This window comes from Dasypus novemcinctus, chromosome 17 (genome assembly GCF_030445035.2).
Source record: "Dasypus novemcinctus isolate mDasNov1 chromosome 17, mDasNov1.1.hap2, whole genome shotgun sequence".
Lineage (NCBI taxonomy): Eukaryota > Metazoa > Chordata > Mammalia > Cingulata > Dasypodidae > Dasypus > Dasypus novemcinctus.
Genome location: NC_080689.1, coordinates 18,110,467 through 18,131,644, shown reverse-complemented (window position 1 = coordinate 18,131,644; position 21,178 = coordinate 18,110,467). Strand labels below are relative to the sequence as shown.

Below are 21,178 nucleotides of genomic sequence, written 5' to 3'. Positions count from 1 at the left end.
GGCTGGTTCTGGAACGGCGAGTCCCTCAGGCCACCACCAGACAGACATGGGCCAGACGTACAGGCTCCCAGTGTGTGCACAAGGGTAGCTTTGCTCCCACCAGAACCGGGACCAGGGATCCATGCTCAGAGCCTGGGCCACCTCAGCACTGAGCCAGTGGAGGTGAGAGAGGGGCCAACCAAGGTGCCCCAAGATCCCACTGCTTTTAAGTGGCGTTTTTTTGATTTGGCATTCATCCTGTTTCTGAAATCCTTTGTTTTCTGGAAGCTGTTTCTGCCAGTTCTTGCTGGTTGTTCAAAACTTCTGTGGGGCGACAGAGCCCTGAAGGGCCTCACTCACCATCTTGAATCAATCCATGAATCAATCCCTCCCTTCCTCCCTTCCTTTTTTCCCCCCTCCCTCCCTCCTTCCCTCTCTCCTCTTTCCCTCCTTCCTTCCTTCTCTCCTCCTTTCCTCCCTCCCTCCTTCCTTCTTTCCTTCCCTCCCTCCCTCCCTCTCTCCCTCAACAAACATTTAAGTTCTCTGCTGTGACCATGAAGAGGTAAAAGTCTTGACAGGAATAGCCATTACCATCTAGTCTCCTTCCTGAATCGAGTGTTGTCCAAAGTGCTCTGGAAGCTTCCAACTTATGCTTGAGGTTCAGGAAGTCTTCCCAGAGGAACCGAAACTGAGTTGTGCTTTGACAGGTGTGTAGACATAAGCCAGTGAGGGAGAATGGGCAGCCCAGGAAACAAAGCCCCAGCAAAGACCTGGAGGTGACAGCAAGGACGACCCTGATGACTGCAGGGAGACTGTGGCTGAGGGGTGGAGTGGGGATGGAGCAGCGGAAGGTGAGGCTGGAGAGGAAGCGAGAGCCAACTCACCATCTCCTTGACGGTGCTGAGGAGGTCGAGTTGTAGCCCAAGGAGAGAAATGCTGTTAGAGGCATCAGAGGGTACAGGACATCACAGGGTGGCCCTGCCATCTCCACCCAGACTCTGCCTCTCAAACATTGTGTGACTGAGGGAGTCCACGGCCAGTTCAAACATCCTGAAATTTAAGTCCACAGACAGGTACGGGACACCTGTCCGGCCCTCCAGCCACCTCCCCAGCCCACTCATTCTCTCCATGTGACCACCCTTTCCCAGGCACGGAGGTTCCAGTCCTCTCTCCAGCAGGTCTTTCTCCGGCATCCCCCATTTCCAGCCAGCCTCTCCCTTCCTCCGGCAGGGTAGCTGCTCCCTCCCCCTGCCGGGTCAGCTCTCCTCAGCCCCCTGCCCTGCTGACATTCTGGGCTGAATAATTCTTGGCTGTGGGGGCGGTCCTGTGAATCGTGGGATGTTTAGCAGCACCCCTGGCCTCTGCCCAGCAGATGCCAGTAGCATACCGCCCCTGCATCTAGTAATGAAAATCAAAAATGTCTGCAGCCTTTGTTCCATGCTCCCTGGGGGCAGACTCGCCCCAGTTGAGAACTTCAGCCTGTGCTTCTGACAGCAGCCTCCGGGCACTACCTTTCCTCCCCCACTTTACCTGTGATGAGCAAATTATCCTTCCCAAGACATCATCCCTATATAGCCTTCCCTGGCTCCCTATTGTCTAACATAGACATGTGAGGCCTCTCAGACCCTGGCTTCAGATTGCCCTGGCTTTCTGGCTTTTCCACAGGAACCGTCTCTGCTTCAGCAGGACAGGGGAGGGAACGGTCTGAGTCAGATAAGAAAAGGAGAAGGGAAATAGAGGTGTCAGTGCTGCCTTAGATGTGGCAGCTGGGCTGAGAATGACACAGTGTGCTCAAGTGGCATTTTGTAAAATGCTGCTTCTGAAGTCGTGTAGGCAGTGCCTGTGGGGGATCCCGACATCCTTCCCTGGGACATGAGTTGGCTTAGGCCGACTCCAGCAGCGGGAGGGGTTTTTGGGCACATAGTGTCTTAGGCTGGATAACTGGGTGTCGGCCTCAGAAAGTGGTCTGCCCGGGCCCTGCCCCGAGGAGAGGTGGCCAGGCCTGGCTTTGGCTGGAGGCCGGTCGAGTCCAGCCCAGCAGACCTTCCTGTGGTGTGAGAAGGGGGAGAAAGGTCCGTCACCTGTAGGTAATACAAAGCCGTGGTACCAGTCTGCAGGTGAGCAGAGAGCTCGTTTCCAGATGACAGTGCTAAGCTGCCACTCCTCTCTGCTTGGGAAAGGACAATTGAGTTTGTGGAGCAGAAATCTGAATTTAGGATAGTGGAGAACACCCGGAGAAGGAAAGGTGTTCCGTCCACTTCAAAAGGCTCTGCCTCGTGCCTGCCCCCGTGCCAGGCCGCATGCAGGGGACGCAGAGCGGAATTCCACGGAGGAGCCAGGGCCCAGCAGCAGACCCAGTAATGCATCTCCCAGGGTTCCCTGGGGTTAAACCTGTGTGAGACTAATAGAACCCACTTCACAACTCAGCGAAAACAATCCTCCCCGCAAAGGCACGGTGGGGTGCGGGGTGTGGGGTGCAATGTGTGTCCTTGTAGAATCGACTTTGGGGGGCTCCCCTCTTTCCTGCATAAACTCTCCGTCCCGGCTTCTGCAGATGGCCTGGGTGGGCTCCTCTCCTCTAGTCCTTCCTTCACTTGTTCTTGGCCCCACCTCTGTCCACTCTCCATGTCCTGCTACATGGCTGGTTCAGAGTGGAGTATACTGGGCCTGCAGTCCCCTCATATGACACGCTCAGTGCAGGCCTGCCTCTTCTGTCAGTGAGAGGCCATTCAGATATTGACATAAGAATCCTATTGACTAGGTATTACTACTATCCCCATTTTCTAGACAGTGAAACCAAGGCTCAGAAAGGTTATCCAAGAGCACACAGCAGTAAGTGAAGGCAGGATTCGGAAACTCTGGGCCCCAAGCCCTCTCTTTTCAGCCCCCAGCTATGGCTGAGGCTGGCACAGTCAGAGCCCATCCTGGCATGTGTGGGGCAGGCCACCTGCCCTGAGATGCCTCCTCTGGGTTGGAAGCACAGAGATCATGTCAGATCCACCCCGATCAGAGACGCCTGCCATGGGACTCTTCTGGCCAGTTTCCGTGGCAACCCCATGGGAAGGGAAATGAGTCTGGGATGGCAGGTCTGAAGGAGGCCCATTCCCTACCATTTCTGGGAATTGAGGCAAGCGTTCAAGTGGAGGCCCACAGCCCACATGGCTAAATGTTGCTCGGAGTCCACGCCAGGCCACTGGGGTCACACATGGTGCTGCCTTCCGGCCTGTGCCTGCCCCCCTTTTCTTCGCACCCCCGGCTCTGCCCCACCTGTGACCTTCCATCCTGCACGTCCCAGCCTGGTCACCCACTCTGGGGCCAGTTGATAGCCGTGCAATCACTCCACTAGGTGTCCAGAGACCGTGGCCAGCAGAGAGCAGCGCAGAGCTCTGGGTCCTGCTCCAGTGGCTGTTGCCTGTGCAGGAGACCTGAGCCCCTCCCTGCTGATGGAGAACGCCAGCCCTGGCTGCCTCTATTCCCCCCAGCCCCCTCCTCACCTCCCTTTCATGGCTGCTTGTCAGCCTTGGGAGCAGTTTAAAATCTGCGAATTGAAGATAGCAGCAAACAGATGTCTTGGGTGAGGTGAGAGAGAAATACAGCTTCAACCTGTAAACAAGGGCAGCCAAAAGTCTCCAGGTTAAGAAGTTTCCTCCTGGCCCTCTTGGACGCTCTAGAAAAATGTTTGTGAAACCTAAGAAGACAGAGGCACCGATCCAGTTTCTAACCCAATTTAGCGAAAGGGAAAGTCATAAAGTCTTTTTTTAAATGTGTTCTTCTACCTGTATGCCCAGCAATTTAGGCTACTGGCTTGTGAAATGCATGTGCAGGCAGCCGGAAGCCCCGGATGATTGAGTTGAAGAGAAAAGCTCTTCCCCAAAGCCTGGACGCAGACTGGCACTCTCAGGTCTGCCAGGGGGCGGGCCACCAACACGGCGCCTTCCCTGCCTGAGAGCAGCCTTCCTCCCCTTGCTCCCCCCACCCACCCTCAGGCCCCGCACCACCGCCAGTCCAGCAGAGCTCCCGGGAGGAAGCCAAGGGGAGTTTCCAGAGGCGGCTCCCTAGCCACCCCTCTTCCCACTGGCCCCACCAGCCACCTTTTTCAGCATCCCGGGGGCAGCTGCCTGCACTGGCAGGGCCCCAGCCCCTAAGACGAGGCCCTCTTGCTAGTAGGGCCAGGTCAGTTTTTGTTGTGGGGGGACCGTCGGGCCATTGTAGGATGTTTAGCAGCTTCTCTGGCCTCCACCCACCAGAGGCCAACTGCATCCCCCCCAGTCATGCCAATCCAGTCTCCAGAGACTGCCACATGTCCCTGGGGGGGGGGGGGGTGGAGCACAGTCACCCCAGCTGCTCCAGGTTGGTGGCTGCTCACCTGTTCCAGTAGGAGGTGCCAAGTCCAGCCCCTCTGCCTGGGCCCCAGACTCCATCCTCACACCTGCCTGTTTCAGACCTTTGTTCCTCCAGTCACGTCTCCTTCCAGCTTTCACAGCTCCAGCCAGACCGGACCTGTCTAGAGAGAACGAGGCCCCGTCACCACCCCCCTTCCTTCTCCCACCAGCACTTCCTCTCTCCAGAGACTTCCTCTTAAGCATCGCTCTGTGCAGTCCAGCCCGGACACCCCTGCCCATCAGTTCCTCTCCTCCAGGACGGCTTCTGGGTCCCTTCTGTGGGTTCAGGTGTAAAGCCGGGGGTGGGCAGGGGCATCTGTCCGGGGTCCCCTGCCCCTGTGGAGACACCACCACAGGCCTGGGCACTTAGCGAGCAGGGCAAGGTCAGCCTGAGCAGCCGCCGCTGCCCTCCGGAAGCCCACCTCTGGCTCGGTTTACCAGCCCCATTCGTCACCGGCCATTCTGGGAAGTCTGGTGCGCCGCAGAACGGGAATCGAGAAGCCTCTCCTTGCTTCTGTCCCGCCTGCCCCTGCGTCTTTCTCTCTCTGTCTCCTCCCTGGCAGATGGACCAGCAATCAGCCGTCCTCTGGGAAATTGGGAGGCAGAATTACTTAAATGCCAGTACAGTGCCAGCTAATGCAAAGCCCATTTGGGGTGAGGCTTCCGTCTGCATCTGTGCACGCTCTCGCCCCTCTCTGCGGCCTCTGCGGTGCTTTCCTCAGCCCCCAGCCCCTGTTGTGCGCCCTAGGCATTCCTTCTGGAAAGCATCTGGAGACCACATCAAAGCCTTCAGGGCACTTAGAGTAGGTTTTGAGACCCCCTAGGATATTAAAGATGAACTGTCAAAATGGGCTTTCAGAAATTGTGACATATTATTTTAACATTTTATGTTTAATCAGCTGATACTTTTAACCCCAAAAATACAATGCCATTGTAGATGGTAGTCGTAATCACAGAATTTATTTTTAAAATGTGATTTTGTGGCTCAGTACAGGCTGTTGGGGTGGGTGAAGAGACAGGAGGGCTCAACCCCGTCTTCAGTCGATATCAGTGACTGGGGGTGCAGCTACATTTCCAGAGAATGACAGAAGTCTAAATGTCAGGCCAGTTGTCCCAGGTGGCCTGGGCAGGCAGCCACGCCTTTAGGCCTGGGCCCTTCTCGCCCTCCCTGCAGGGCAAGAATTCTTGGGTCTTCTCGCAGCACTTGCTCCCACCTTCTAGACTGTACCGCGGGTATCTAGGACCTCAGAATCCCCTGGCCAAATGGCCCAAGACTGATTCCAGGACCCCGTGGTGTCACCCCTGGGCTTGTCCTCCCGAGGTGGACTGTGCCATGGTACACACACCTGGCCCCAGGGGTGACCGTTCAGAGGGGGTGACCAGGCTGGGACGTGCAGGCTGGGGAGGTCACAGGTGGGGCAGAGCCGGGGGTGCGAAGAAAAGGCTGGAAGGCAGCGCTGCATGCGACCCCAGTGGCCTGGCGTGGACTCCGAGCAGCATTTAGCCATGTGGCCTGTGGGCCTCCACTTGGACGCTTGCCTCAATTCCCAGAAATGGTAGGGAATGAGCCTCCTTCAGGCCTGCCTGTCCCAGACTCATTTCCCCTCCCATGGGGTTGCCACGGAAACTGGCCAGAAGAGTCCCGTGGCAGGCGTCTCCGGTTGGGGTGGATCTGACCTGATCTCAGTGCTCCAACCCAGAGGAGGCATCTCAGGGCAGGTGGCCTGCCCCACGCATGCCAGGACGGGCTCTGACTGCGCCAGCCTCAGCCATAGCTAGGGGGTGAAAAGAGAGGGCTTGGGGCCCAGAGTTTCCGAATCCTGCCTTCACTTACTGCTGTGTGCTCTTGGATAACCTCTCTGAGCCTTGGTTTCATCATTGTAAAATGGGGATAGTAGTAATACCTACTCATTAGGATTCTTATGGAGGTTAATCAATTTGCATAGAGCTCTTAGAACAATGCCTGGCACATACTAAACGCTCAATAAATGTTAGCTCTTAACGGCAGTGTAGTTCCCGTGGTTATCACATGACCTCTCTGTCCTTTGGGACACACCCCCTTTGAGCTTATCCTGGAGCAAGGCAAATGGTCTTTTGAGTCCCAGTGATGCTCACAAGGCCAGAGAACTTCTCAATATGCCCCAAGGAGGATGCTTGTAACTTCCTGTTATAGAAAATTTCAAGTCCGTCACAGGAGTGGAGAGACTCGTGTAAAGAACCCCATGGACCTGCTGCCGACCTTGAAGAACGATCATCTCGTGGACAGGCTTGTTGCATCTGTTTCCGGCTACTCCCCAGGGAGGGCTTCCGGGTCTAGGTCTTCTCCCCACACCAGCAGTCTGAAAAGGGACAGAGGAATCCGCAGGCAGGAGCTACCCTGGGGGCCAGCAAGCCCGAGTGGGAGGGGCCCACCAGGCCCCAGGCCACCAGAGGCCGCGGCTGGCATTCAGCAGGGTGGGCAGCTGAGGAGCTGAGCCTGGGGGAGAGGTGTGGCGGTGCGAGCCAGGCCACCCTAAGAGCAGAGGCACCCAGGAACGTGGCAGCCAGGAAAGGACCAGTGGCCGGAGGTGGCTGGCAAGAACCGGCGGGAAAGGTCCAGATGAGACGGATGGGCACCACACGCCAGCTCGGGACGCTGGGCGGGCTGGGGCTGGCCTGCTAAGGGGCCCTTTGCCCATTCTTGAGCCAAGGAGGAGGCTGCACGTGGCCTGGCCCCGGGCTGAGGACAGTGGCCATGGCCGTGGCCACAGTGTAGTGGAGGGGCCCAGGGACGGCTCTCAGCGGGGTCCTCCCTGGCAGCCCCCTCAGGGGGTCCAACTCGGGAACTGCTTTTGCTCCATGATGAAGGCAAAGGGCAGGTATTACCCCCATTTCACCACCTGGGAGAGCACCTGGTCCAGGTTCTGAGTGGTATGCCAGGAACCCCCACCCCACCTGAGGAGCTTTGGGGCTGTAGACGCCCTCAGCAGCAGTTGCTTTGCGATCGTGGGCACTTCAGAGGACATACGTGAGAATTATTCCTTGCAGCACCCCCTGCCCCTGAATGTCTTCTTTATACCCTCAGAACTCTGCTTGCCACTCTCATTTCTCAGCCTCTCCCTGCAGACGTCAGCCAGCGACCTGTCGTCTTGGTGTGTCGGGTGTGCACCCTCTCGAAATGATCTTTGATAACTTGCTTCTTTCCCTCTCAGCTCTTCTACCCTGCCCCTTGGAGCACCTCCTCGTCCCCTTTGTCCCTCGCTCTCTTGTCCTAACTCTCGTGTTCTCAGGACATTCTCTGACTCCTTTTCAAAAAGGAGGGTGTATTCCCCTAAAGCCAGCTGGGGGCGAGCTGCCAGGAAGCTGCCTCAGGTGTCCAGTGTAGGGACAATTCTGACTGAGACATTTGCCCCAGATAAGCTGGAGGCCGAGCAGCTGGGCTGGGGCTCCCTCCAAAGCTCAGGCCATTGAGTGATTGCCAGAGGTAGCCTGCGTGCCCTGCGTCCGGTCCTTTGCACGGGGGATGGTGGGGACAGAGACTCAGCAGCAGGGAGGGGGCCTTGAGGCACGAGGCCTCCGGGACCCCCTGCTCTTTACCACGCTGTAGAACGTCACACAGCTCAGGGTCCTGACGAGGACCCCCCCTGCCTCCTCCCCTCCCAGATCTGGGCCTTCACGTACACCCAGCAGATCATGCAGGAGGACTTCTGCCTCTCGGTCCTCACCTTGTTCCCTGGCGCCCCGGTGGTTCTCATCCTTTGCAAGAATGGAGACGTCAAGCAGGTACGTGGTACGTGCGCGCCGGGTCCAGGTCCAGCCTGTGGCACTGAACCTCGTGGGCAGGAGAAGAGAACGTGTCAGAAGAGGAAGGGGTTTGTGGAGAGGGAAGGGTCCTTCCGGTGAGAAGTGGGAGGGTGAGTGGTGCCAGCCGTGGTGACAGGGCCGAGCCTCATGGCCTCTGAGCCACCGGCAGGCCTCTGGGCCCCCAGCCACATGAAGCATGCCCCTCGCCTGCTGTCCTGTTGTCACTCTGACCCCGCCCCAGGATCCCAGGTCAGGAGAGTTGTGGGAAAGCCCTCGGGACCACAAGGGTGAGCCCATTGCAGCCTTGGGCTCTGGGAGCCCGTCCACCCGTGTGCCGGGCCTCTGGATGTACTGCGTGCCCCATCCCTCTAGCGCTGGCTCATTCAGCTTCCTGGCAAAGTGGGGATGGGAGTTGGAGACCGAGGTCAAATGCCTGTTTTCTGGCTCCCTGGCTGTGTGACCCATGGCAGGCTGCTTGAGCTCTCTGAGCTTCTATTTCCTCCTCTGTGAGATGAGATTGAGAGTGCTCACCACAGAAGGTAGCGGTTACACAACAAAATGAGCTGGAACACATGAAGTCCATCTCCAGTACGCATCCATCCCCTTCTCTCCTTGCCGTGCGAGGTGAAGTCTGGCAAACAGCAGCACAAGAATGACCTCTCTGCTCGGGCACCTGGCTCTCCTCTGCCCTCCCCCCTGCTCCCAATATCACCCCCCCCCCTCCCGCCCCCAGCTTTCCCTGCTTTTTGTAAGTGCAGGTACAAAGCGTGGAGCAAATTTTTTGTTTGCTCCTGTGACTCTTCGCTTCACATTTTCTGGCCTATTGCTTGGAAAGTTATTGCCTCCTAATGAGTTTTCCTAGCAAACATATTGATTTCACTTTTATTTTTCTATCCAATTAAAAAGCAACAACAGTACTCCTTGGCAGAGCAATTAGTGGTAGTTTGCTCCTCTGTGAGACTGCGTGAAGTCAAGTCTCCACGTGCCCCTGGACGTGGGGTGTGAGCGTTTCTGGTCAGGCTGCCTCTCCCGGTGGCATCGAAGGGCCCGGGCCTCGGCTCGCTTGCCGGCTCATCCCCTCTCCTCTCCCCTTCGCAGCAATGGTTCAAGACGGGCTCGCACATCAAGCACCTGGAATCCCACCTCTGCCTGGACGCCGATATGTTTGGGGAAGTTGTCGTCAGCCCGTGCGAGGCCTCGCTCATGAGCCAGCACTGGGACGTGGAGAGCGCGTGAGGGCCCACCAGCCCTGGCGGGGGCCAGAGGCCAGGCCGCCGCGGGCACCACAGACGCCCTGGGCTGGGGGTGGAGGCGAGGCCACCAGGACAGGAGTGGCTGTCTCGGGGAAGATGGAGTGACCACCAGCCAAGTGGGGTTCAGAGACGAAACCTCCATGCTGTCAGTGCTGCTAAATTCCAGGCCTGGAGACAGATAACGAGTGGGAAGTGTTTTTGTTTTTCCCTTTCTTATGAAAAGGCACTGGGGAAGGCTAGAGAGAAAGGCCTTCCCTGCCACCAGGCCGGGACAAAATTGAGAGATGACGTGTGTGGGTGGTTTTCAAACAAATAAAGTTAACCTTACAAGTTCTCCCTGGGCTGGTGTCACCTGGTCTCTACCTGCGTTAGCACAGAACTAGAGGTTCTCCATGTTCCGGGGCAGGGGTGGCGTGGACGGGTGGAGGAGGCCGGTGGCCACGTGGACAGAGGCCAGGGCGACAGGGAGCCTGTGCCCTTATTCTGCTCTGCCTCCAAGAGCCCTAGCTTCCCTGGCCGTCTGCTTCCCGTTATGGCAGGAGAGGAAGGGAGACCAGAGCAGGTCCCGCCCGGGGACGTGCAGCCCCCCTGGCCACAAGCCTTGGCGCTTCTTACTCCAACTTCCCAGTGGGCGCTGTGGTTGCCTGTTCTGGGTAGCTAGGACATGAGAGAAGAACCGATTCATAGCGCTTAAAAGTTCCAAAAATACATATGCACATTCTCTGCAGAGGTATGCTCACCATATGTCGTTCAGTAGCTATCTTGGTTATCTACTGTTGCCTCAGAAATCACCCCCAGATTTCGCAGCTTTCAAGCAATCCACGTTAATTATCTCGCAGCTTCTGTGGGTCAGGAATCCAGGGCCAGCTTAACAGGGTCCTCTGCCTTGGGGCCGCTCTGTAAAGCTACTGTCTAGGTATTGCCTGGGCCCGCAGTCATCTCAGGGTTCTAACTGGAGCTGTCTCTGTCCCAAACTCTTCCAGCAGTCCAACACCTGCAAGCAACACAATTCACTTCCTCGCAGGCATGGGCGAAAGGCCGCGCTCCGTTCCTGGCCCCGCTTGCTCGAGAAGCCGACCAGCAGAGAAGGGAGGAGTACCCACAGGAGGGAAGGCGGGAGCAGGACGGAAGGCTCAGGCCTGTCTAACCTAGTCCTGGGAGTTACCTCCCATCGCATCTGCCGAATTCCAAGTCACTGGGTCCAGCCCCTGTCCTTGGGGAGGGGCCTACACAGGAGAGGGAAAGCCAGGAGGGGGCAGCTTGTTTCCTCGTGTGTCTTGTCATTTCTCTCTGTGAACTCATCTTCAGCAGGAGTGCCCCCGCCCCCCACAGGCACACCGTGTGCTCTGGTTGTGGGGGCATGCCTCTGGGGAGGTTCAAGTGCACTTCTGCCGGAAACTCCACTCCAAACTGATATGTACATTGATTTCTCCATTTGTGGTTTCCACTCTGTGAATGTGGTGAGAAGCTGGATCCTGCATCTACGTTTGGTGCAAGCTTAGATTTTCATTTCTTGCAGATGACCCTTTTTGTGCACAAAATTGTGGTCCTCCTTTTGTGCCATCACCACTCAGCCAGCTGGGTGGGGTGGGGGGTTGTCTAGCCCCTCTAGGCACCCAGTTATAGGTAGGGTCTCGATTTTGCCTCTGCTTGGGTGAGGTATATGTGTATGTATATGTGGCTTCAGTTCCCCTTCAGCTTTCACTCGCTACTCTGGCTTCAAATTTCCCACTTGTGTCTGGAATCTAGAACCTCCCCACTTCCTTCTTTTCAAATGCAGCTGTGATTTTAGGTGGCTTTGTAGTGTTTGACTCAATATTTATGTGTGTGGGGGCTAGGAAGGAGCCTTCCTGAGGCAGCTCTGACCAGAAGCCCTCGGTGCTGTAAGTAGCTGGCACCACTCTCCTGCTGGCTGTGGGACCATATCTTATTGTAGACACTCAATACATTTCTGTGAATGAGTAAGAGAATAAGCCAGTGATTCTTTAGTGCCACTTCCTAATTACCTCCTGGCTACAGTTATCAGACATGAGAGTTTTAAAAAGACAACAAAGGCAGAAATGGAGAACTGAGAAGACAAATTTATAACAATGAAATCTTGTTATAATAAACATAGATTTAAGGATCATGCATATTTTACTTCCTAATGACAGAGTTTAATGCTGAAAGTGCTAGCTGCGAAGATTATCAGTAATGGAAATCTTTAATACTGCAGTAGAACCAGCGAGAGAGAATGTGTTCCCATAAACTCTGGGGTCTGATGCTTGCCCGGTGGGCGGGCATGCTTGGACTTCATCTGCGAGAATTGCCGGCATATGCACTGGCATCTGGCTACCTGGAGCCTGTGGTCTTTGGGGTTACAGCAGCGGGAATGCTTCAAGGAGAGGCTCACCTTTTCCCCACAGGGACCACAGCTGGGGCACAGAGGGCAGCAGGGCAGGTGCAGGGGCCTCTGGGACTTGCCCTCACAGCAGACATGTGAGCCAATCCGAGCACCCTGTGACTAGTGGTCCTGGGCAGCCCAACTTGGATTAGCAAAATCTGAAGCCCTGAGCTTTTCCATTTGCCATGGAGCCAACAATTTAATGAAGCCGTCACAGAGCAAACCTCAGGGCTTATTGGAAAAGGACTCGAGCACGACATTATTTCACAGCGGTAGATTGCATCATTTTCATTTCACAGCTTTCCAGTGGGAAATGATAAAACAAAATTACAAACATAATGAAGGAAGAAAGGAGGGGGAAAAAAACAAAACCTTGGGTGAGAAACACAGCCTCTGTGCTGTGACAGGGCTGGTTACCTTCATTTGAATCAGTAAATATTACCTGGTCTCGCTCTGCGGGAAGGAGCAACCCAGGTTGCCTCTGCCTGCTACCGAAGATAACGGGCTGCAATAACTCACCGTCCAGGCACGACAAGGAGCCCTGAGCTCCCCTGCAGATGGCTTGCTGTGTAGCCAGCTGAGAAATGCCAGGCTGGCCCCAATCCTGGGTGAGGGGCTGCCACGGGCCATGGCAGGGCCACCTGATGTGGTGGGGGAGAATGTGCCCTGCACCTTCTTTCCTTCCGGAAGACAGAACACCTCTGCCATGGGGCCTTCACCCATCCTGAGATGGATGGAGGGTGGACATGGACCCCCGCCCCCATCTACAGGGTGCTGTTGGTGTGCTGATGCATGAGCTGACAGCCAGAGGCCAACAGAAGTCAACGGAGAAAAAGCTCTCTTCAAGGCTGCTCCCATTCATAGCTCCAAAGTGTGCAGGTGAAAGGCTCAGCTGGGCCTTCCATCTTCTTCGGCCAGCCTGTCCCTCATCGCCACCAGCACCCAGGCCCGTCCCCCCAGCCGGCCCCCTTCATCCAGGCCCTCCCCTGCCTTTTTCTGAAAGCAGCTTTCCTCCTCCAAGATGGAGGCTATCTGGAACGCTTCTCTCCCTCAGTAGCCTTCTCCAGGGTGGACCCCTCTCCCGTGCCTTGATTTTCCCTCTCCTTTCTCCCTCCATCTGCTGTGCCTCCCTCTCCCATCAAGAGAGTAGCATTCAGATCTCTCCTGGCCTGATGTAAAGAAAACAGCTTCCCTTGAGCCTGATCTCTCCTTTTGCTTTGACCAATATGCTTCTCTACAGCACCATCTAGCATTAGTCCCAAGGACTTGGAGTCAGATGATATAGGTACGAATCCTGGCTCCTCCAGTTCTTTGCTGTGTGATGGGGCAAATTAATCTCTCTGAACTCAATTTCCTCATCTATTAATAGGGCTAATCATCATACCTCCTTCATTTTATTGGGGGGATTAAACTGAATGATCCATGTGACATTCTCTGCACAGACCCTGACTCATAATATGTCCTCAAAAATGTTAGTTGTTCTTACATAGTTTCCTTGTGAGGATTAAACTTCAGGTACTGCAGCAGGGCCAGAGCCTGTGAGTGATGAGGACTGAAGCTTCAATCCTAGGAGGTCTATGAGAGGTGAGAGGCTGGGGTAATGGATAAGAAGTGGGACCCCCTAGAGCTCTGCTAATTGTTTCTCAATTGATGACATGTTCAGTATGGGAAAGCAAACAGAAAAGAGCATGGGAGAGGGAAATTGTGTGTTTCCCCTCATTGATTTTGTCCTTTCATTGAACCCAGGGGTCCACTATTGCCTCCAGCTGGTGCTTCCTCCCTGTGGCAGTTTAGCATTGTTTATGAATTCCAAAAATGGATATTGGGTTGTAAACTGGTCTGTTCCTCTGGGCATATTAGAGTGTATTAAATTCAGAGGTTTCACTTTTACTTGATTAAATTATGATTAGGGCTCTGATTTGACTACATCAGTAGAACATTGAGTTCCCACCCACCAAGGTGGGCTCTCAGAGAAAACAACGTGACAGAAGAGAGAGTTTGAGTTTTGATGCTGGAGTCTTGGGAAGTAAATACACAGAGAAGCAGATACGTGAGAAAAGAGAGAAGGATCCAATAGACATGGCCATGGCAGAGGCCCCAGAAGAGAATGAGCCTGATAGTCTACTATTGACCTTGTGAAGAGAGCTGAGCCGCTGAGCCCAGAAAGAAATAAGCCCCAGAGAAAGAGATGTGCCTTATATCAGCCTGTAGCTGGGATCGGAAGAAGCTGGGACCTTGGAGCCTGAAGAGGAAGGCTGAATCCTCGCAGAGAGTGGCAGCCATCTTGCTCCAACATATGGCAACAGACTTTAGTGAGGGAAGTAACTTACTCTTTATGGCCTGACTGTGAACTTCTACCCCAAATAAATACCCTTTATAAAACCCAACTGATTTCTGGTATTTTGCATCAGCACCCCTTTGGCTGACTAATCACTCCCCCTTTGTATGCAGGCCCCACCTGCACACATGAACAGCTCTGCCTACTGTGTGCCAAGCAACTGTGAGTCGTTGGCACCATTGATGGTGATACAGGCTAAGCAGCAGACAAGCAGGTCAGGAGCTCCAGGGCATGGCAGGGTTTCAGCCTGGCTCGGCCCCCCAGAAACACCCTCCTCACTCAAGGGACATCACACCACACCTCAGCACCCAGGAAACATCTCCAGCTCTGCAGCCAACCCTCTAAAATGTGTGGTCTGACTCTTGGTTTCTACTGTCTTACCTGAATGCTGCCTCTCCTTGGTCCCCTTCATCCTGGTACCCACTTGACTTTCAGTTTGGGAGGGCACAGAACAGAGCTATGTACTGCCACAGCTTCCAGCTCAGGCACCAGTGCTTGGTGCTCTGGGCTTCCATCTGCCTTCCTGGGGCTTGAAGGATGGGATCTGATCTATGTCACCCAAACAGGGGATAAGAGCCTTGAGTCCCTGAAGCTTTTATAGGATGCTGGGTTCTGAGCATGGGGCCAGGGTATTAAGGTTCCAAATGCAGTGTCAGAAAGGAGGTTCAACTAAAATATTCTGAAATTCAAAGGAAGAAAAGATCCTATGTGAGATGAACTTCAAGATGGGCTACACTCTAGATAAGAAGCAGGAAAGTGCAGGGGTGGGGGGGGTTGTTTTGCTTTGTTTTGTTTTGTTTTTGAGGAAACAGGTAGTGAGCCAACCAACCCTCCAGGTTTAAGGCATGAAGAGAGTGGGGGTCAGTTAGGGCTGAAAAGGGGAATCTTGAATGCCAAGTCGATTCTGAATATAATTGGGTAAGTAGCTGGGGGCCAGGGAAGGGTTGGGAGCAAGGGCATGATATTGACCAGAATGTCAACAGTAGAAGATTGCTTGGGTAGCAGTGAATAAGCTTTGGAGGTGAGATTCTGGGAAGGAAGGGCCTGAAGCAGATCCCAGAAACAGTCCAAAAAAGATTATGAGACCTGAATGATGTCACTACCAATCAGAATGGAAAGTCGACCATGGTACAAGAGACTAAGGTAGTCGGTGTGTGCTCCTGGTGGCAGGGAGGCACTGGAGGAGGTGGAGGAGAGGAGAGGATAGCGCCTAGTAGAACCTGCTAAACCGAGAGGGTTGATGTCTTCATATGGCCCACATTTAATTTATCCATTTGATAACCAGGCTTAATTTTCTAATTATAGGTTGTAGACACAACAAAAGGAGTAGTAATGGCATAGCATCACTTCCACTGTGCTTACTATGTGCCTAATCTTGTTCTAAGAGCTTCAAAGAACGTAACTTAGTCCTCATGGAAATAATAGTTATTTCATAATAACAACTAATATTATCTCCATCTTATAGGTGAGTAACTTAAAGGCCAAGAAAGTAAAGTAACTTGCCAAAAATCATACAACCTGTCATAGAACTGAGATTCAAATCCAAGAATTTTATCTCCAGAATCAGGGTTCATCAGCACTGGGCTGTGCTCCTTCCTTATCAAGGGTTGAAGAACGAATATTTATGATTTCATGCAAATGAAAAATGCTACAAATACAGTTGTAGCATTGTGTGAAACTCCCTCATGAGCTGACTTTGAAATTAAGTAGTTCTACATCTATAACAGCTGGTTAGCAACATTCACCTTCAAAGTCATTCATTCATCAGTCATTTATTAGAGAGAGGAAGGAGAAGGGAATTAGCATGTACTGAGCCATTATTATATACCAACACTTTGTTTATGTGCTTTGCATGCATTATTGTATTGAATGCTAATAGCATTCCTATGAGGTAGGTATTACCACAGTTTTACAGATGAGGAAGTCAAATCCCAGGGATGTCATGTAATTGATTAGGGTTGCCCAACCAGTAAGTGGCCAAATGGTCTACCCCCTCTCAGTGACTGCACTGCCTCCCAAATTACACAGCAACTCAGCCCCCCAAATGTTTATGTAAATCACTAAGCAATGAGTATTTACTAGGCACTTATTTGATAGGCACTGTGCCAGGATCTGGTTGCAGGTCCTTGCCTTCAAGGACAGCAACCAGAAAAGAGAAGCAGGTTTATTTAAGAGAGAGAAAGGAAGGACAGGAAAGAGGGAGGGGGGAGAACGTGCTCTGTAGGATGACTGCTATATTAGAGATCAGTTGAGTACAGGGACATAGAGATGGGCAAGTTTCCCATGTTCCTGAGACTACTCAGAGAATAAGATGACTATGTTGAGTTGTGAGGTTTACTGGACAAAAGGAAGAGAGAGCAGAATACCAGGCAGAGGAATCCACGTTTGCTTTTCCATGCTGTTTTTGAATACCTGGTTTATCCCTCACTTTAATATAATATAGGCAGAATCTTTTAAATTTTAAACTATTTGTTTTGAGGTTGGAGAAGAACTTGAGACCAAAGGAAGACTCTCCACAAGGAAACTTTTTCTGGACATCCCCAGCAGGAGGTGTGCAGGAAAGTTAGGTGTCACCTCTGTGTGTCCATGGTGACTGCCCCCATGTCCTTCCATGTTCCCACAGTACCCTGCTCCTACCCCATCTTAGCATTTCCTTCCTACACTTCCTTCCCTATTTATATGCCCATCTTGCTGCACCCTTTTGTTTGTCAGCTACTCAAAGGATGGGCACTGTGTCTGGCAGTGTCTGGCTCTCAAAGGGTGCCTCTTGATCGGAACCACTCTGAGTGGACCACAGCTGATTTTCTCCATTAAGCTGTTGCTTTTTTTTTGTTTTCAAAAAAAAAAAAAAGAAATCTCCCCCCTCCACATTCATTTTTTAAATTATTTTTTTAAAAGATTTGTTTTATTTCTTTCTCTCCCCTTCCCCCCCACCCCAGTTGTCTGTTCTCTGTGTCCATTTGCTGCATGTTCTTCTTTGTCCGCTTCTGTTGTTGTCAGCAGCATGGGAGTCTGTGTCTCTCTTTGTTGCGTCATCTTGCTGCATCAATTCTCCGTGTGTGTGGCGCCATTCCTGGGCAGGCTGCACTTTCTTTCGTGCTGGGTGGCTCTCCTTACAGGGCGCACTCCTTGGGCGTGGGGCTCCCCTACATGGGGGACACCCCTACATGGCACGGTACTCCTTGCACACATCAGCACTGCACATGGACCAGCTCCACACGGGTCAAGGAGGCCCGGGGTTTGGACCGCAGACCTTCCATGTGGTAGACAGACGCCCTATCCACTGGGCCAAGTCCGCTTCCAGACATTCATGTTTTTTAAACACTTTATTTTTTTATTTTATTTTATTTGTTTATTTATTTCCTACCCCCTCCACCCCCCACTGTTGTCTGCTCTCTTTGTCCATTTGCTGTGTGTTCTTTTGTGTCCTCTTGGATTTTTGTCAGCGGCACTAAGGAGTCTGTGTCTCTGTTTTGTTGCATCATCTTGCTGCGTCAGCCTCCATGTGTGCAGCGCCATTCCTGGGCAGACTGTGCTTTTCATGGGGCGGCTCTCCTTGCAGGGTGCACTCCTTGCACATGGGGCTCCCCTATGCAGGGGACACCTCTGCATGGCACAGCACTCCTTGCGCGCATCAGCACTGCGCGTGGGCCAGCTCACCACATGGGTCAGGAGGCCCTGAGTTTGAACCCTGGTCCCCCCATGTGGTAAGTGGACGCTCTATCTGTTGACCCAAATCTGCTTCCCTAAGCTGTTCCTTGATAGTACAAAGAGGCTCAATATGAAGAATTCTTTTAGTTAGATAGAGAAGGAAAGGGAAAACTCAGACCTAGCCTCTGTCAACAGACAACTGGTGCTTCTGTTCTGCCTGGGAAATTGACAATACAAACCTAACAGGAACTTCAGAGCCTTCAGAAGCTGCCTTGAGGGAGCAGGATCAGAGGGGGAGCTCCCCAGCTGTACACAGGATTGCACAACCTCCCTAAGCAGGGTGGGCCCATCTACAGGATAGCAGAAAGCCAAGACCTGGAGAGATGCAAATGACCACTGACTCTCATTCCTGGCCTCAGTTGGCTTTGGAACATCCAGATCAAATCAATTTCAGTTAACAGCCAAACTCTGAAGAGCTGCCTAGGGAAGGAAGTACACAGGAAGGCAAGATGGACACTGCAGACATGTTCCAACCATAGGCAGTTGTTCAGACTCCAGAACCAGAAGCTGCAATGCCAGGAGCATGGCTAGAAGGCCAAAGATCTACTTCTGCTCAGGAAATCGAGTTTAGCCAGAGAGTACTTCTCCACTATGAAAACAAAGCCATTCCTGATAAAATAGGTTTGACAAGCTTTACCTCTTACCAATTATTTCTAATTTCAACAGCCCAACTGTTTTGCCATGGACTTTGTATTTCTGTGGCATAAGGGAAAAAAAGTCTAGAATCTTGGGCATAGACAGAACTTTGAAGAATATCTCTAGTGCATCTACAGCTTCTTGGCAGGCCTGCACCCAAATCATAGCCACTCCTTGCTCCTATTTTAAAAATATTTTTAGGAGTCATTCTTAATTTGCTCAAATCCAATCAACACTTAGTGGATGTCAACTATATATTAGTAGCTAGGGTCTAATATTGGTTCTTCTCTTTCCTGGATCATGTATCTTCCTATTTCTTGATTTACTTTCTTGTTTTGCTGTAAAACATCCCAGAGTACATTCCTAAGAGTGGGTGCATTGGAGGGACATTACTGAGTATTGCATATTTGAAAATGTCTTATTCTACTTCACATTTGTTTTATACTTTGGCTGGGTATAAAATCCTAAGGTGGAAATCATTTTCCTTCAGAACCTTGATGACATTGCTGTCAAAAAATAGTTTGAGAGTTTAACAAAAACAACTTGCAGGCTAACAATTTAGCCTGCCACAGTTTCATGGAGGCTAGTAGAAGATGCAAGAGTCCTTGGTCACAAAGGACAGTTTATTGATCACAGCAATGAGATAGCCAGAATATCAGCATTTTTGTTTCCCTAGTTCCAATTCCCATAGTGATGTAAAGAAGGCTAACTGGCATTTGCACACAAAATGGGTCACATTACAAGAGAGAAACTCTGAGATTTGGGCATCCAAATATTTTTTGGTGGGTGGGAACCATGTCTGCCCTCTGTCCTGGAGTTAGGCAGTTTCTCTGCCTTACAAGGCTGTTCACTATACAAGCATGCTTGAAAAGATAGTCCAAAGCAAAGGGCAGTCAGTGCCTTCCACACAAGACATTCAGAAACACTAGATACACTTGATAAATCATCTTCCCCAAATTGTTTCATTGATTTCTAGATTTCAGCACTGCTCCTGAGCAGTATGATATCAATGCAGTCGTTTTCTTTATTACTTTTTAAATTATTTATATTTATTTGTTTTGGCTTTGGTTTTTCTTTTGTACCTGGAAACCTGTGTGCCTTCTCTTTATACCTTATCCTCTCATACTTCCATATTTCAATTTGGAGGCTTGTGTCCTGCATTTCTTGAGATTTTTCTTATGTTCTTTGACTACTGGATGGCTACTTTTCCCTTGTATCCCTTTAATGAATTCCCTAGTTTTCTTTGGATTTGTTTGCTTTGTTCTCTGCCTCAATATGTCCTGTGACCTGTGGCTACAATTTATATTTAAGGATGAGACACTAACACAGCTGTATATTCTTTGTGCATGGGCAGGGCATGTCATCTCGTAAGCTTAACCACACAAAAGTGATCTGGCTTTTTCGTTGGGGGAGATCCTAGGTGTCAGTATCAGTTATGTGTGTGCTCTAGATTCTGTAAAGAACAATCCATCAGTTTTTTGCCTGGAGATTTATGGTAGGGTTCTGGCTTTCTGGACACAAGACAAGGGAAGATTGCTAAGTCTACCACATTTCATCAGGCATATTGTTAGGAAAGAGAAGAAACACATTATAAACTCATTTGATAAAGCAATGTTTCTTGACCCCAGTCTCCTTACAATGGTCCTGTGCTCACCCCAGTCTCTCAGGGCATGGATATTAGCTTGGGACCTAGACTTTTCTTTTAATGCACAAGGAAATCATACAGAAATTGGTTCAGCTAACAGGGTATATGGTTCTGCAAATTATCAATTTGCACTAAATATGCTCTCACCCTCAGACATCACCATTCTTCATGGGTCAAATCTGATGCAGGGCATTCTGAAGAGCAAACCTGGGGTCCTGGTAATATTTTCACATGGTGCCTCCTTGAAGAAATGACTGCTCTCTCTTTTCTTTTTGGATAAATTGACCTTGGCTTCTTGACCCTCAAGGTGGTGACTGCTTGCCCCCTTTTTTTCACAGAGTGTTTGAAATCTCATCACACTCACTTGCTAAGAAACTGCATTGTGTGCCTTGAAGACCTCCTGCTTCTTGTAAAATCTTCATTAAATTTCTAATTAAGTTTCAAGGCTGCTGCTATTATGAGGCCTTCTTTAGTCATCATCTGGTAGGCACATGCACTCATAGAGATGGAAAGCCCATTATCTCTGCCAACAGTGCTTCTGACTCACTCTATCAGAGTCTCAGGGGCTGGAATCTGGGAATCTATCTTTTGAGAAAAAATTTTAGCAATTCTGATAACCAGCTAAGAGACAAGGGTCTGGGCACCATTCCCTCAAAAGACTAATGCCTGAATTTGGGTCTCTGATATCCTAGGCTACAGGTCCCCAGTTCTAACCACTTGCCCATTTGAAACTGCCAATCCACCACCCTGGATAGGCAGGTTATAACACCCTGGACCACCACTCCACTTCTGTTCCTCACTTCCTGATAGTCTCTATCCTAATACTGACCTCTTGGTCTCAGGCTGGTTTTGTGAACTTAACTGCCCTTGCCAAGATGGATGTCCTGACCACCTGCCCACAGCACCATAACTATCCACACACCCAAGACCTGACATTCTGACCTACTTTGCCTAGACAATCCTCTGCCTGTGCCCCAGGTCTGGTAAATAAAAAAGATGCTATTGGCTGTTACAGCATTTGATCTAATGAATGATGCAGACAAGGAGCACTGAGGAGGAAGTCGGGAC

The 21,178-nt window shown here is 51.6% G+C and overlaps 1 protein-coding gene across 1 annotated transcript in view; it reads left to right on the top strand.

The window, feature by feature from the left end:
- Nucleotides 1–21,178, top strand: part of LOC101428818 (calpain-13) — a 389,789-nt gene that overhangs the window by 201,097 nt on the left and 167,514 nt on the right. The window contains exon 14 of the mRNA XM_071208756.1: nucleotides 8,004–8,123. Within this exon, the coding sequence (XP_071064857.1) occupies nucleotides 8,004–8,123 (120 nt within the window). The remainder of the gene's footprint in view (nucleotides 1–8,003; nucleotides 8,124–21,178) is intronic.